Genomic DNA, 17,803 nt, shown 5'->3' with positions numbered 1-17,803 from the left:
AAAGTTATTAGTTCATGTTAAAAGTTCCAAACTCTTTTCAAGGATTTTGTGCCCAAAAAGTACACATGGTAAACAGAAAGCTCCATCAAATATATTGGAGTATGTTAGTTATGCATGGAAATTTTTCTATCCATATAAATTGAAAACTTCGTCCATTTTTATTTTTAGGAAAAATAAATTTCTTACTAGGAACAAAAAAATATTGTCTTCTTTTAGTCCCAGTCATGTAGATTTTACTTATATAAAACGCCATCGTATTCTTTTTTTAATGACGAAATAAATAAAATAATTAAATGACGTTCTTTTTTTTTTTGTAAGATTTGTTTTGATCAAATTTAAGCGAATAAAACTTATCGAGTTTTTGAGTGACTTTTTACATTAAATTCGAATTAATGTAATTTATTTTATTTAATCAATTAGAATACGTTTTAATATCATTTATTCATGCACGCTTTTGATTTTCTCTTTATATTATCACTTATCGGTTTTTTAAAAAATTTTACTCGAAATTACTCAAAAATACATTAAAAACGTCTGACAAATGTAAACAAATGTTTAAAAAACTATGGAGTAACTTTTCCTAAGCCTAAGTGCTCTTAAAATAATACTTTAACTTAAAAATCCAAAATAAAAAAAGTTAATTTTGTCCAGTTTTAAAGCTATTCTGCCCCACTGTGGGAAAATTGCAGAAGACAGGGATTCTTGATGTCAAGACTATATTATGAATCAAGAAACCGCTTTTAGATGCGATGTTTTTGTATATTTAATTTATAACAAATTTCAGTTAATTTTTAATATAAGTAGATTATTGTGGGGTAGACCGGGGCGATATCGCCACTTTTAATTTCAAGAAAAAGATGTTATTCTGGCATAACCCCTAATTAAGATCATGTAAAATATTTATTAATTAAAAATTATAACCTAATAACTATTGATTGATCATAGTCGCCGCCTAATTTGATTGGTTGTTGTAAATTTTAAATGAAATTTGCTGTTTAATGTTATTATTTGATATTATCGTGTCACTCTTGCTCCAAGTGGCATAATTATTAATTTTGTGAAATTGATTGAAACTACTTTTGAGAATAACTGCTAAAGTGAGTACTTCATAAGTTTATCAAAACTATTTAAATAGGTTTTATATATTTTAAATAGGTTTTTGTCCAAGAGGATTATTGTGGGGTGATTTCTCCACAGAATGATAGAATAGCCCCACAGTTAAAAAACTACATATAATGTACAATATTTTTGCTTTCTAAACAATATTTAATATTAATATTTATTATTATACAAACAATTTTATAAAGTCATTGGACATATTTCAGAAATTATCGTATAATAAATTTGTTAGAAGTATTTTAAAGATATAATAAACCAATAGTTTTTAGAGATACATTTAAAACTAAATTACTTTATGATTTAACTTAAAAATAGTTTCCTAAAACTCTCCTAAAATTTTGAAAATGTCATTTGTTCCAATTAAATGCATTTCTTATATTCACATTTCTTATCGTTAAATGCTCACCATCTCAGATTGTTTATAGCCACTATATCGATTAGCGTGTTGAAAATACACCATCATAAAATGCAAGCATCGATATTTAAAAAGATACCTATTATGCCAATCGATAATAATTATCTTGCTGCATTTTTACCCTAAGCGCCAAAATCTAAAACTCGCTGAATATTACTTATGTTTCAGATGGTATGCATGTGTCTCCCAAAGAAAAAGAAATCCTTCAATGATACCAATCTCCAATTGGTTATTCAAGCTGGTTAAGATAACAGTAAAATATTAACAACAGCAAAAACATTTGGAGTACCGAGATTAACGCTAAATGATAAGATAAATGGACGTTGACAATCAAACTCTTTGGGAGGAAAAACAGTGCTTACAAAGCAACATGAACAAGCATTAGTAAAATGCTTTTTTTACATGGCAGATTGCGGATTTCCATTGAAAAAAAAGTGATTAAGGTATAATGCTTATTTACATGCTAAAAAACTACATCGTCGTCGATTACTTTACAAAAAGATTTGCCCACCACAGGGCATAATTCTCACTTAGATTACTAACTTATACAAAAACTAGAAAGTTTCTGGATGTGTTTTCCAACCCAAGTTACTCGATGAAGAAAAAATTCTCCATCAAACAAAAAAATAAAAAGCAAATGGCTCAAGAAAGAAAAGGAATTATTTGCCCAATCAAATAAAAGCAAATGGCTCAAAGAAGAGGAAATCCCATAGTTTAAAATCATTATTAAATCAAAAGCTACTGAGTACATCAAAAGCTTATAACAGAAACAGTATAAAACCACTCACTGCTGTGTGTGCGGTGTGGCATGGGCGGATTCATCAAATGGCTGGCTCCAATGCCTTTCTAGTCATATATGGGCATGTGAAGTCTACTTTTGCTTCACCATGTGCACAGAATTTGACAAAATATAATAAAGCTTTAACTCTTTTTACATTGGTGATATCGCGAAAGTGGTGAAATCGCCCCGGTCTACCCTACCCAGTAAGAAAAAGACGTCAAGGTGTTGTTGTAATTTGGTTGGATTTGGTCGCGACGCAAGTTAACTAAATTCCAACAATGTTCCAACGTCGGCATAACGGTGTTATTTTAACGTTTGTCTGTCAAACGTTGGAACAATGTCGGAAAAACGTTATCATCTAACGTCTTGAATGTTAACATGAAAACGACGTTGGAACAACGTTGATTGTTAACTTAAAACCAACATTAGTATGATTAACGTTAGAACGACTTTGGAACAACGTTGCGTTTCTTACGTTTTTACTTTTGACATCAAAGCAACGTCAGCATTCTATTTATTTATTTGTAATTTATTTATAATTGACACATATGGTTGTTACATTGGTAAATAAAAATTTCTAACATATATAATACTTCACATAATATTTTATCTACAAATAAATAATGCAATCATGATTTTTTTTTTAAATACCCATTATTAAACTATTTAATAGTTTAATTGAATGTTAATAAAAATACAGAGATTATTTTTTAAGACATTTAATTCAGCTGTTTTAATACATAATATCTCTTTATTATTTGAATAGAAATTTTTTGTTATTTTTAGTTTCTTGTTAAACTAGTTATAGACTAGAAATTACCTAATAAGCTTTCTTATAACTTGTGTAATGTGTTTCCTTTATGAATTTGTATTGTAGTATTTTTTTATTCAAAGATTAGTATTTTATTTTCTTGTAACTTATTGGAAAATAAGTTACAAAAAATAAAATTTATAGAATTTGTATTAAATTTATAGAATTTGTATTAAATTTATAGAATTTGTATTAAATTTATAGAATTTGTATTAAATTTATAGAATTTGTATTAAATTTATAGAATTTGTATTAAATTTATAGAAATTGTATTAAATTTATAGAATTTGTATTAAATTTATTGAATTTGTATTGTTATCTCTTTTGTATTTTTTTAATATTCATTTAATAGTAATTTTAGTAACTACATTTATTAGGAAAAAGTAACATTTATTAAATATTACTTAAAGTAAAGTTAATAATTAGTTTTCTTATACAATACATATTTATATACTGTAGTTAATCTTAAATTTTTCATTATTTTGTAAGTTAACTAATATAAATACATAAACAGTTAAAAAAAAAGACAGTGGATTTTTATAAATTTTAAGTTCTTAAAATTAAATTTACTGATAAAAACTTTATGACATGCTACAATATTTTAACCGACACTTATTTAACACCTTTTGAACCTTGTTGTTCAACGCATTTTGAAGCCATTTTGTTTTTAATGTTTTTATTACTTTATCAACAACCTCAACGTTTTTACAAAAAAAATCGTTCGCTATAAGTAGCATTTAAAAATACAACTTGCGACTCTTGTCAATAATTAATGGTCGTTAAACAAAACTTTATAATAATAAAAATATGTAACGTGTGACTTTTGTCAATAACTAGCAGCGCTATTATTGACAAATTATTGATGCACATTAAAACCACAACATCTACCCTAGCTCAACAAGAGCTCATACATAACTGTGATACTTTCGGTTAGGAAGTACTCCTCTCCCACAGCGAGAGAACCAAACAGGCTGTAACTCTGTTTCACAATTTGTTGGATAGTTTTGATCAGCGTATTCCATACTAATGTCAGCTTCGCCGTGGTCCAATTTATTTGAGAACTTGGATCTTCGATTACGACATGTTTTAAGTTCGTTTCAGGAGGTTTAACCAGTGTCAGATTGTGATCGTCATCAGTTGTTATATCTTCTTTTTTTTTGTCTACACGACGATGGTGCAGATGAGAAAAATGTTGTGGCAATGTATGTCCATTGACTTCAACTTCAGCTGTTAAACCATTATGCAGTGCCACTATACTTCCTTTTAACCATCGCTGTATACACGGCGTCATATGCTTGGGCTTCACCCACACTTTATCGCCAACTTTTCATTTTTGAAACTTAGTCAGGGACTTTTGTGTTGACTCGATTAAATCGATTCCAGCAATTTGGAAGAGTTTATATTGTTGGCAAAAGATTTCAAAAGGTGTGCCGTGTTTTGATGGAACTTGTTGATTAAGAATACAGACATGGGTATACCACATTTTGCTCTCACATTTATTCTTCTTACAGTTCGACGAACTCTTTTAACAATTCCATTTCCCGATGGTTTATCAACAGCTCGATAAATAAGTCTTATTTTCCACTTCGACGCCATTGCTTGCATAGTCTGAGATCTAAACGACTCAGAATTATCTAGGTGAACTTCGGAAGGAGGTCCACGCAATGACCATATTGTTTCTAAAGATTGAACAACTATTGTTGTACTTTCGTCGCTTAATGGTGTCCACAACGTGTATCTGCTTGGGCCACAACCAATACAGGTAAGGTATAGCAACTAACCAACGTGAGTAACATCGCAGGCTACTCTTTCCCACACTTTGCTTACAGTTAGATTCCCTTTATCCAACGAAATCACATTAGGATCAATTGAATTACATTCATCACATTCAGCGACAACTTGTTTCACTGTGTCTAATATAATTAATATATAACTTATGACGATACATTACATAATATCATAATATTTGATTTTATTTTAAAAGTAAGTAAATGTTATTTTAAGGATCTCAAATCATTTATACTTTATATTATAAAGTATAAATCACATGTAAATTAAACATTACCTTTTATTTACGCCAATAAGTGTAGAATTATAATTGCTCTCATCATCATTATTATCATTTGCTCAGTTTTTTTAAATATTTTTACATGTTTAAAAAGCAATGTGATTGAGTTATTGTTAGAATTACATTGAATAGTGATGTTAGCTTAACAATTTAATTAAGAATGAAAAAAGCTAATAATGTAAAAAGGTAAAATGAAGATAACACAATACTGTGAGTGAGTTTTTCAATCTAAAAATAAGTTATTATATGTAAATATATTGCTATTCATTATTTGAAATTAGGTGCAAAACTATTTAAATGACTTTTAAATCACCTGACACATTGTCAGGAGAAAAAGATTGCAGTAATATTGGAGGTTGATTAGTATTAAGCGTTACCACATGAAGACATCAAATAGTAATAATGATCTTCCTTTATGCTTTTGCTTTATTCCTTTGCAAGTTAAATGTGTTTAATGTATTGAAATATTATATTGAAATACAGAATAGTATTTCATTGAGAGTATTTTTTCGAAAACAACACAATTATCTAATATTATCATGGAGTCAAACGTAAGATACTCTTTTTATATTGCATCCCAAGAAATTTCATTGATATAGAAATTACTATATAAAATAAAAGAAAACAACAATAAAAAACTCATCAAATGTATATATATACTCTTGATAAGTTTTTTGTTGTTGTTTTCGTTTATTTTTTATACTTCCTTTTTTTTTCCTTTTTTTCTTTTTGCATTACTTATAATATGTAAAAATATGTATTACTTAACTAATGTAGAAGAGATAAATCTATTACTTTCTTATTTAATGTTATTACTAACTTTTATAGTTTATTTTACAACTACTTTACTTTTAGCTATTTTGGTTACAATTTTATACTTATTTTATCGTTTCTCCTCTTTTGCTATTGTTGGGTGACTTGTTTGTAATTACTAATCTATCAGCTTGACAGGCAGAAAAATATGGATAACAAAAAGTACTAAACGTTATTTCATTCAAGCATCAAATTGAAATGATGGTAGTAAAAAAGTTTAACCGTTCACTAGTCTTAAACCTTTATATGTATTGTATTAAAAGGCAATTTTATTGAAATAAAAATATTTGTAATATAAAACGTATTGCTAAAATGACTGTGTATTTATAGTTTAAAATATCCCACATTCCATTTTATATCACCCATACGACTTTTTTAGGTAGGCAAAGATCACCCCGCTTCACCTTTTTCTTCCTGACTTGTTTTACTTTAAAATCTTTAAGTTAAAATCTTGCATTTGTCTCCCAAGAGTCTCTGAGTTAAAATCTTGAGTTTATTAAAGTATTGGTATATATAAAAATAGCAATAAGTGTTAAAAACAAACAAAATAAACCAAAATCAGCACAAAAAAAAAGCAATGGCAAAGCATTGGCTAAACAACCTTCAAAAAACGGCTGCCATGCATCGACCAAGCCGTAAACAGTGAGCAAGACTTGGATTGGATCATGCTAAATATAATTTATCTCAAATCGGTTGAAAATGAAAATCTATAAAATGCGTCGAAAAATATATCGGTCGAAAACGAAAACGTCATAAATCGGTCGAAAATAAAAAAGACTATAATCGGTTGAAATTAATTTTAGTCTGGTCACTACATGTAAAAAAATAATAAGGTAAACTAAGTATTTTGAGTGGACATTCTAATTTTTGTACAGACTTGTTCCGTATAACTTAAGATATTTAAAAATCTTTACGTACCACTTGGAAACTGCTTACAACTTTTGTTAGAGACAAAAATAGATGCAACTTATTGAAAAGATTTCAAGTATAAAATTTCCGCCATGTTGTTCATAAATCGAATACCGCAAAGCTTTAGTTTAGTTTTCCCAAATTATTGACAGGGGGTTAATAATTTGTAAATAAAGATGTTTTTACTGTAATTACTAAAATATATGTAATTAAAGTTTCACAAACCTTATCTAAAAACAAATTTATTAATGATTGTCTTTTAATATTGTATTAAAATTGAGAGAGAGAGAGAGATACACACACACACGAACGCAAAAAAACAAAAAAATATTTATCCTTGATGTAAATGAAGTCATCAATCAAGAACTTCAGCCCTAGTTTTTTTCCCTTTTAAAAATCTGCTCACGACATTTATTTTAGGAAGAGTTTACCTTTCGTTTAACGTAAAGATATATTTTTTCAAAAAACTAATTAGCTTGACGTCATCAGTACCAAATAAGGGCCCAATTTGATACTTTTAGAATTGCCCGTAGATTTTTCTCAAAATGTTTTCATTTATTAAAAGGTTTTCTTAAGAGTTTATCTAACGTTTGACGTAAATAGGTATTTTTTAGTTGGTTAAAAAAATATATATCAGCGTGAAGTCATCGGTAGGAAATAAGGGCCCAAATTTGACCCTTTAAGCACATTCATAAAGGCACGTAAAGTTTTTCTTATTCAAGACATTAACCTTAAACTATTCAATTAGTTTTGGTAATATCCACTTCATTTCCAAGAAAAAATTACACGTAGCGTCCAGACTATTTAAGCCTCAGTAGATTATCTAAAAATTAGTTCTACTTTTTAGTAGATGTTCTTTTTATAGAACAACTTAGTAGGTCGAGATTTATGTAGGTCTAACTATCTGACACGGTTTTTTCAGGAATATGGTATATATATTTTTTCATGAAGACAATCAGCACTTTTTTCAGCATTATAAACTGCAAAACAAATAAAAAAAACTTTATAAAGTTGATTTTTTCTAATTTTAATGGTAACTCTGGTTAATTTTGACACTAGATTCTAATTTTCCAGATTAGTCCTGCTAATATTCTGCTCAAATGCAAAAATAAATTCACAAAAATTGACAAACCCATTATGATTAAGTTTATTATTATGCTGTTTCCCAACACGTCCGTATTCCATAACAATGGTTTCCATTACTAGTGGTGCTGTAACTGTTGTTTCTGCAGCTGATTTATCAGAATGTACAGAGTTGCACTCTTTGAGAAACTTGTATTTAAAACCTATTTCAAGGCTTGTTATAGTTGTTACTATGCCTACACTAAAAATTCCAGGTAAATTTGTTATATAAACTAACATTAACATGTTGATTCCATTATAGCAATATGTAATCGTTAGTACTTTAAAAATATTTATAATAATCGTTTACTTTTAAATTTTTCGTAAATTTTCGGCTTTTTTATGTGAAGGAAAGAGTTTAGAGTCAGTTCTAAATATTTATTATGTTCAAAATTAAAAAATAAGCCTGATTATCAATCATTAAATAAACTTGAAAATTATAGGAAAGTCTTTTACTTTAATATCGAGTTTGAAAAAATTACATTAAATATAGTTATATTCAAAGTGAATACATCTAGAGTTCATAATTTATATATAAATATATAGTATATGTCTGTCTTTGCAAAACAGGAACATATTTTTCGCTGTTTTGCAAAACATACTTTATATATAAATGTATAGTATATATATTAGGGTGTATCCAGCGTCCCATACTTTCAAAAATTGATCTGTCCCTATTCTTAAAATTTTCCATTGATTCTCACTAGACACTGTTGAATTTTTTCAAAATTAAAGAAGATTTAGGGGGGCCGCCTCAAGTCTGAAACTTGCAATGAGACTCTAAACAGAAGAAAAAAAAGTTTTTTTAAATGTACGTCATGTTGGGTCTTAAAGGAAGCAAAACTTTATAAAAATTTCAAAAATAATAATTATTTTCAGTTCGTTCATCTAATTATCTCAGTTCTTTAAAATAATTTTCTCACTCCAACTACACAATGTTAAATAAAGCTTTTTCTTTTACAAATAAAACATTTTTCTTTGATAAATAAAATTTCTTCTTTTACAAATTTTGTGTAAACTTATATTGGATAATAATCCACAGATATTGGATAATAATCCACAGATATTGGATAATAATCCACAGATACACTAAAATTCCTGTAAAATATAAATAAAAGAATACTAGTTAAAAACTTTTTTAACTGCAAATCACATACTCATTACTAAATGTCCATTTTTTATTCAGTTTCCACAATACAATTACAGCTACAAAACTTTTTACATAATTTTTTTATAGTGTTGTTAGGATTTCATAGTGTGTTTGTTAACACTTTAAACCGTGTTTACCTGCACAAAATTTTTAAAAAATCTTTTAAATTTTTATGTAACTTTTTAATAATGTAGTATGCCAAAATGCAGATTTTAAGTCAAATTTGTCAATAATTAAAATTGGGTTTCTTAATACAACTATATATGTATTTGTTGGCAAAGCAAAATTAAATTTTGTAAGGTGACTTGAAAAAAATTTTTAACACTTAGTTAGAGGTACTTTTCAATGTAGCCTTTTTTTATAAGCAAGTTTATTGATTATAATTGAAATTAAAAGTAATAGGCTCATTAATTGTACAAAAATATTGAATATTGAACATTATCAAAAATATTGAGTGCTATAGAAAAGTTATTCTATTTTATGTTGAGGCCTAAAAAATTTTAATTATAAATGTTTATGTAGGTAATATTGTATAGTTATTCAAATGTATATAGGTATAAGGTGATGTTTTTAATTAAAAAGAAGTAATTAGAACAATTTCAGTGGTTCAAAATGAAATTAATTATAGTTTTTTTTTCATTTCTCTTATTAACTGTTATTCTGCAAGTTAACCTTTAATCATATAAATTAAAGAATACCATACCCTTTAATTTTAATTTTTATGTTTGTGTATACAATATACTAAGTTTTTCGATAAGGAATCAATTTCTTCTGGTTCCATCTTGTGTTCTCCATTAATAGTTTTTTATTTTATTTTATATAAAGTTATTAATTTGACAAAGCTAGAAACAAAAAAAGAAAAAAAAAGAGGAAAAAAAGCTATTAGGTGGTCTTCATTCTATTTAATATATAAATTTTTGATTACAACTTTTTTTTATTTGGTATAGAAACTTAAATTTTTTCTATTAAAATATGAGCAATAAAAAAAGAATTAAAAAATTTAATTAAAATCTGTTATTTTAAGGTGTGACTGTTTCAAATTGGGAAATCATGGAACGTTTAAAAGCCATGGTTGCACCTGACCAGTTTACACATCTTAAAGTTGAAAAATCAACATTAGATCTCTTAACATTTGATGCTGAAGCAGATTCAAAAACAACTTTAACTAAATTTCTTATTAAATTAGATGGAAAAGTTATAAAACTAGGTAATTTTGCTGAACCACTTCGTGTTAGAGCTGCTAGGAAAAAAATTCCATTCCCAAAAAAAAATGATTGGAACAAGTTTTTTAGAGAATCAAATGAAACAAATGAAAATAAACCTGGTGAACGTCCAGATACTATTTATATTAATCATCTGCCCACAAAACGTTTTGTTGAAAATGAAAATGATACTAAGCCTTCAGAATTAGTTTTAAAAGATGTGTTTTCAACTTTTGGTGAAGTTCGTGCAGTTGATATACCTAGTAATGATATTTATAGAGATAGGATACAAATGCTTGAAGAAGCCAAAAAGGGAAATAAAGAGAACTCCACTTCAGTAGTTGCACCTGTAATGCCACAGCAACCTGTGTTTAAGACATTTTCTAAAGGATCAAGTATTTATTTTGACTGTTATATACAATATATGGATTATGCTGGATTCTCAAAAGCTATGCGGGCTTTTAAAAATAAAAAACTCTTGTATTTAATTGAGGAAGAAAAAGGTGCTACTGCTCCAATAGAGGTATTCTTTTGAATTTTTTTCATCAAGCAGTAATTTTATATCTTGATATTTTAGGCCTGAAGGGCATAAAATTATGCATAATTATTAAAATTAACCTATCAAGCATATTTTATTAAAAATAATACCTAAAATCACCTAAGTTCGATGGTTTAAGCTTTAAATAAATATTTTTTCAATATATTTTCTGAATTATACTAAAAAAATAAATCTTTAATTTATATTCTAAAAACAAAATAATAAAAATATAAACTAGGATTCAATAATTTATTTCACATGAAAACAACTAGTTTGACCAAATTTCTAATACCATTTCATAAGTTTGTCACTATATACATTCCAATCAAAATATTGCAACATTACAAGTTTAACCTACTAATTACATATTACAATATCACAAGTTTATCATCTCTATAACACATCACAAAAACATATAACAAAATCACAAATTTAACTTAAAAAATTTTGAAAACAAGTTTTCTAAAGTTATTTTATCAAAAAATTATCAATAAAAATTATTCAATTTAAATTTTAAAAAAGCTTTTTTTTAGTTAAGAACTTTGATAACTTTTAGTCAAGGATGCGGAGTCTGGCTTTATATCTCTACTTTTTCCAAGTCTGTAGTGTCCAGAAGCTCTAAACATGATTGTTGACTTGATCTGCTATAGGAAAAAAGTTCATGAGATTTAATGACTTGAAACTTATTGTTTTTAAGCCCAAAGTCCTTGCCGCTATTATACCTAAGGACTCCAGGTTCAAAAAACAATTGTTCCTCTAACCTAAAAGTCTTAATTCTTTTCCTATTAGTAGTCCATAAACTTATTTATATTTTAAGAGCTCCTGGATACCAAAACCTAGCATAAAGTAATCTATTTGTGACTTTCAAATCCGGAGTCCTTTTTTGGGACTCCGCATTCCTGCTTATAGTTATAATTTGTTAAATAGCAGAAATCAAAAATGATTTTTAGCAAACAATTTATTTAGATGACTCTTGAATATACTAGTGTTAAATTTTCTCATTAATTTTAAAATTCATGTTTTTTTTTGTAATTGGTTTACATACATTTTTCACAATCAATGTATCACAACATTCTTGCAAATTGTTGTTTTTATTGTTTGTGACGGGTTGTACATAATCCTTAAGTTACCAAAGTTATAGTATTTTCATTGATTTTCAAGAAAAAGAGTACTTGATATTTAAAAATAATTTATTTTAACAATTTTTATGCATGAAGTGACAAATTTGAGAAAAAAAAGTTTGTAAAAATTGAAATATGCTTGCTTTTTTGTTATATATTTTAAATGACAGAAGTTACATCTTTTTTAAAAATAGTGAGCAACTTTTTTTTTCATTCTTTGTTTTTGTATACTCCTGGGAACATATTGAAAGTTGTAATTTAGATAATATTATAATATTATCTAAAATATAACTTTCAAATCAAAACTTTCAAAAAGTATACAATATTTTAAATTTTAATATTTTATTTTAAGTTTGTTATTTTGCAAGCAACTTATTCTAGTAAGTTGTTATTTATAAACGCAAAGTTGCAAGAAAAGTATTATGTATTTTGTTTCTAATTTGTTAGTATGACATTTAAAAATTATACTTGAATTTTTTTTCATTCTTTTTGTTTACTTTAAAAAAATGTTTAGCATTTCTTCCAAAATTTATTTTGAATCAATAATTTTGCATATTATCCTTTATTATGTGATTCTTATTGCTGCATATTATAAGATACTTTAAAACAATGTTTCTAAAAAAGATATTATAAAGGAAATTTGTTTTATCCTTATAATTGATTATATAATTTGTTTCAGCATTTATAATTAGCTGCAAATATTTTATGATGATGTAAAAATTAATTATAAATTAAGCTATGAAAGCTGTAGTAAATAATTCAATTATTAATTTATTGCTATATTAAAATGTCTGCTTTTTTTTTTGTATTAAAAAATGACTTTTTAGTATTTTTCAATTTTAATCTCGGAAAACATTGCAGATATTTCAGTTGACCTTTATTAAATCATCTTTAAAACTACGTAACAGTCAATTTGCTTTGCATAAAATATTTTTTTAAGCAAAGTAATAATGTTCTATAGTAATACAAATATTCTTATAATATGCACATTCAAAAGGTTTAATGTGCATATTATTAGAAATTAAGACTTTTATTCTAAATATTAAAAATCTATACGTTTTTTCAACAACTTAACTCATCAAAGTTTTCATAACAGTTGTTTTTTTAAAATAGGTTTTAAATGCTAAACTAATTAAAATTTTGCTTAACAATCACCTAACCTTACTATATAAAACAATAAGGAATATTCATAGACATTGAACAAAAGTGACATACTAACAACGAAAATTAATTTCTAATGATCAAGTTTCTGTTTTTTATTATTTTTTTTTGTTTCAGTATAGTAATCAAATAAATATTAAGCTTATATATTTTTTTAAATTCTTCCAAATAAAAAAATATATTTAAGAATAAAAAAAAATGTAACTGTTTAACTAGTAATCTTTATGTTACTGTTTTATAATTGTTATATTACTATTTTATTTTTAGGTGGATTTCGATAAAACTCAACATTTAAGTGAAAAAAATATTAAAAGAAGAGATAGGCGTCGTGATAGGTTAATAAGGTCTGATGCTGAGGAGGAAGAGAAACGAAAAAAAGAACATGAAGAACAGTCTAGAAAGCATGAAATAGAAATATTAGAAAAAAGAAGAAGAGAACTTTTAGAACTTGCAGAAGTACAAGATGCATTAAAGTTAAAAGAGCAAAGAAGACTGATGCGAGAAGAAAAACGTAAAAAGAAAAGGGAGCAAAAGAGATTAGTTATTAAACAAAAAATGGAAAGAGAGAAAAAAATAGCAGACTTGACTGAAAGTATGAAAAAGCAGCAGAAAGAAGAAGCAACTATTTTAGTAATTGAGTTATTAAAACGAATTGCTAAGCGAAAGCAAGAGGAAGAGATTGCAGAAGCTCGAAGACAAGCTGAAATTTTATTAAGAAAACAAATTGAAGAGAAGCAACGTAAACTTGATGAAGAGAAAGCAAAAGAAGAACAATTAAAAAAAAAGAGGATTCATGAGCTTGATGATGAAGAGGAAGAACTCAAAAAAAGACTGAAAAAAATTATTATGGAAAAAAAAGAGAGGGAAAAAAGTAAAAAAGAAGTTTATGCCAAGTCTAAACCCACAACTAATTCAAAAAGTGCTTCCTCAAAGTTCAATAGTAACAAGCGTCGTTAAATCTTATTTTATATATATGTATACATTTAAGAGATAACAGGTTACAACAGAAATAATAGGTGTTTCAGTATATATATATATATATATATATATATATATATATATATATATATATATATATATATATATATATATATATATATATATATATATATATGTATATATATATATATATATATATATATATATATATATACACACACACACATATATATATACATGTATATATATATATATATATATATATATATATATATATATATATATATATATATATATATATATATATATATATATATATATATATATATATATATATGTAAGTTAACATGGTATTGTTGGCATGATTACATATCAAGAGATAACAAATTATGGTTAGCATTTTAGAATACTTTCAACAATTTTAGAATACTTTCAACAATTTAAGACCGTTTGTTCTAAAAATTTTAAATAAGGTTTAAAAAGAAAAAAAATACAGAAAAATTTTCTTTTTTATTCATTTAGTTATATAGTTTATTGATGCATCGATTTGTATAATAGTTTTTAGATATTTTGGGATGAAAAAATGAAAAGTCTTTATACTCTATGTCAAGTAGTATTTTCTTGTGTTAACAGTTTTTTATTTTATTTAATTTATTTTTTGTTTTAGATAAATGTTTTAACACTTAATTTTTTAACTTATTTTGATTTGTTGATACTTTTTACTTTACTTGTTTCTATTGCTTTACATAATGAAAAAAGTTTTACATTACAAAAATAAGTTACGTTTATAGGTCAAAATGTTTATATTTATTTAAAAGTTAAAACAATTTACTAGAACATATTTTAAATTTAGAAATATATAGTTTTTAAATTATTATGAAGTATAAATGTATAAATATTATTTAAGAAAAAAATGTTCGCATAATAATATTATGCAAACCTTTTTTTTTTTTTTAAATGCTCACTTTAATCTTGACAATTTTTTTATGAAAAAAAAATTATTCTTTTCTTCAAGGCTATAATTAATGTCTTTTATATATCTAAATACTGTCTGCCCAAACTTTCAGTTGATGTTTATACTGAAGTCCCAGTCTATGGTTATTTCAGTATGAAGTCATTATTTCCATTTGAGAATGTTTATACCTTACCTTCTAGTAAGTACTCAGTATATTTTTATAGTGAAAACTAGTTATCAACTAACTAATAACATCTGATGATTGTATGAAACTTTTTCTCAAAAAAATAAGCAAACATTTTCCTTAAAGAGTATTATTAAAAAATGATGTCAAAAGAATTACTTAGAAACTATGGGATCATCATCTAGAACAATTTTTTAAACTAGCCAAAGTCAGTCAGTCAACTGTTTCTCAGGTTCTCAAACGTTACAATAAATTTTTATCGTGAGTCAGGATCCGAAAGAAAGGAGGGGTTGAATAAAATGTTGTCTATAAAAATTTGTCATTCACACTTGCAGAATCCTGGCAGGAGCTATTCTAGACTGTATTTGACAGTGCCGACCGTATTTGGGCACCATTTAAGGCACTGCCCAAATACAGCAAATTTCCTTACAGAAAAGGATCAGCAGGGGGGGGGTACTGCCACCAAAATTATTTTCCTAGAATAGCCCATTCCTGGACTATCTGACTATGAAAGAGCGAATTAATACAATACACCAAGTTCTTTTGTGCAAAAAGTCAAGAATTTTTACAGTATTTACTCTTATCGCAAAATAAAATATCCAAACCATGCTGAAAACTGTACAACAAGAAAATCTTATCGCACGATAAAATATACAAAAGAACTCTTATCACAAGATAAAGTATCCAAACCATACAGAAAACTTTATGGCAACATTATGCCAAAGTTCGATGGCTGCCTAATTCTTGATGATGAAGGTTATGTCAAATTAGACTTTAGACAAATACCTTGTTGCAGGTTTTATGCTGACATTATGTGTGGAGCTGTCAGCAATAAATATAAACATAAAAAGCTGGATAAGTTTGGCAGGAAGCGTACGATATGGCAAGCAATTTGTAGTTGTGGTAAAAAAATGAAAGCCATTTGTAACGTTAAACTCTACAAGAAGGAGTGCCTGGAAAAATGTCTTTTACCTTTTTTAAATTCTCATAATGTTCCTGCAAAGTTTTGGCCTGATTTAGCCAACTATTCTAAAGCAACAATGAATTGGTACTGAAAAAATGGCCCTGAAATTTTACCTAATAATCACACTATTTGTAAGTTTAAGTAAAATAAGACAAGATTTGTAAGTTTTAGTTAAAAAATGAATAAAGTCATACTATAAACTTATCTAGATAGTATTTTTATGATGTTAGTTAGTTATCTTTTTAAAGCATATTTGAGTTTTAAATTACATTGGATAAATCTTTCATGTTTAAATCAAATGGAATGATTCAAGCAAAACAAACCTAAAAATAACTTAATAAGAAATATATATATTAGGGCCTTGCAATTTTTAAATCAAGTGTTGCTTCGATTCAAAATTCGATTAGAAAAAAAAGATTCAAGTTTTTTGAATCACTATTTATTTTGTGAGTAATGTTGTTTTTTTAGATATCCAATGCTAAGATGCTACCAAAATGTTTTTATTTATCTCAGCCAAAGTAAAGTAATTGTTATCGAAAGTAATTGTAATACTGCTTCCAAACAACCACTGAAAAAATAATCTGGGCAAAAAATATTTTTTTAAGTAAAGCTTTTTTTTAAAAAAAGAAGCTTAAACTTGGACTTTCTTATACTACTGATTCATGATTCGATTTGTGAATCAAGACCCGCTACGATTGTTAAAATCTGTTCCAATATAATGAGCAAAATATTCAAATATTATATGTTTTGTACATTTAATTTACCTCTAATTCATTTTAACGCTTGAGAATTTGTTCTAGAAGTTGACTTTAGTTATGGTTACTTTCTCAACTCTGTAAGTCCAAAACACAAACCTTGACAAACAAAGCTGCTGCATAGAGAAACAAGTTGGGTGTGGTACTACCAGAAATGTGGCGGGGATTGAACTTGGAACTTCTTGCTTATGAAGCAAGTGGTCTACCACTACCACTAATTATTAATAATATTTATATTTAAAACATATTTTTATATAGTTTTTAGGTATGTATTTGCATTAAAGGCTTATGGTTATAATGGTTTAAAACAAAATAAATTTTGTTACAGAGTCAAAAGTAAAAGTATAATAATAGAATGGATTTTGAAAATTTACAAATTGAAGTACCAAACATTTCTTATGATGAACTTCCGCAAAATTATGGTGTAAAAGTATATGTATGTATATCTTTTGTTGTATTTTTTTGTTTGTTTAAACTAAGCTAAATATACTATAGGCTGTACGGCATACACTTCTTTTGATGAAAAGAAGAAGGGTTTAGTCAGGGGTTATTTTTTTTTCCTTTTTTTTTTACTCTACAGCAAATATTGTTTTTTTCACGAAAAAATGTCTACATACAGCAATGTTTCTGCAAAATCTCCATACGGCTGCACCAACACAGGGGGTTCTGCCGCCCAAATTATTTTCATAGAATAGCCCCTGATAGTATTGCATTTTTAATACAAAGTGGTTTTTAAATAAAGTTTAAAATCACTTGGCTAGCTTTAATGACAAGATTATATTAAGAAGGTTTTATA

The 17,803-nt window shown here is 26.5% G+C and overlaps 2 protein-coding genes across 2 annotated transcripts in view; both read left to right on the top strand.

The window, feature by feature from the left end:
- The first annotated feature begins 8,067 nt into the window (after positions 1–8,067).
- Positions 8,068–14,234, top strand: LOC100198813 (A-kinase anchor protein 17A). The gene is made up of 3 exons (XM_065807869.1): positions 8,068–8,253; positions 10,213–10,913; positions 13,478–14,234. The coding sequence occupies exons 1-3, from the start codon at positions 8,106–8,108 to the stop codon at positions 14,165–14,167; spliced, it is 1,539 nt and encodes a 512-aa protein (XP_065663941.1). The 5' UTR covers positions 8,068–8,105; the 3' UTR covers positions 14,168–14,234.
- A 3,029-nt stretch (positions 14,235–17,263) lies between these two features.
- Positions 17,264–17,803, top strand: part of LOC100197920 (nuclear cap-binding protein subunit 3) — a 34,819-nt gene continuing 34,279 nt past the window's right edge. Inside the window, exon 1 of the mRNA XM_065807868.1 lies at positions 17,264–17,443. Coding sequence (XP_065663940.1) covers positions 17,363–17,443 — 81 coding nt within the window. The 5' untranslated portion in view covers positions 17,264–17,362. The remainder of the gene's footprint in view (positions 17,444–17,803) is intronic.

Source organism: Hydra vulgaris, chromosome 10 (genome assembly GCF_038396675.1).
Source record: "Hydra vulgaris chromosome 10, alternate assembly HydraT2T_AEP".
NCBI classification, from domain to species: Eukaryota; Metazoa; Cnidaria; class Hydrozoa; order Anthoathecata; family Hydridae; genus Hydra; species Hydra vulgaris.
Note: the sequence above shows the minus strand (reverse complement) of the source record. Positions and strands in the feature narration are given on the sequence as shown.

Coding starts and splice junctions, on each gene's coding strand:
- LOC100198813 (XM_065807869.1), top strand. CDS start 8,106: ATGGTTTCCATTACTAGTGGTGCTGTAACTGTTGTTTCTGCAGCTGAT. Junction 8,254..10,212: donor GCCTACACTAAAAATTCCAG/GTAAATTTGTTA, acceptor TGTTATTTTAAG/GTGTGACTGTTTCAAATTGG. Junction 10,914..13,477: donor GTGCTACTGCTCCAATAGAG/GTATTCTTTTGA, acceptor TTTTATTTTTAG/GTGGATTTCGATAAAACTCA.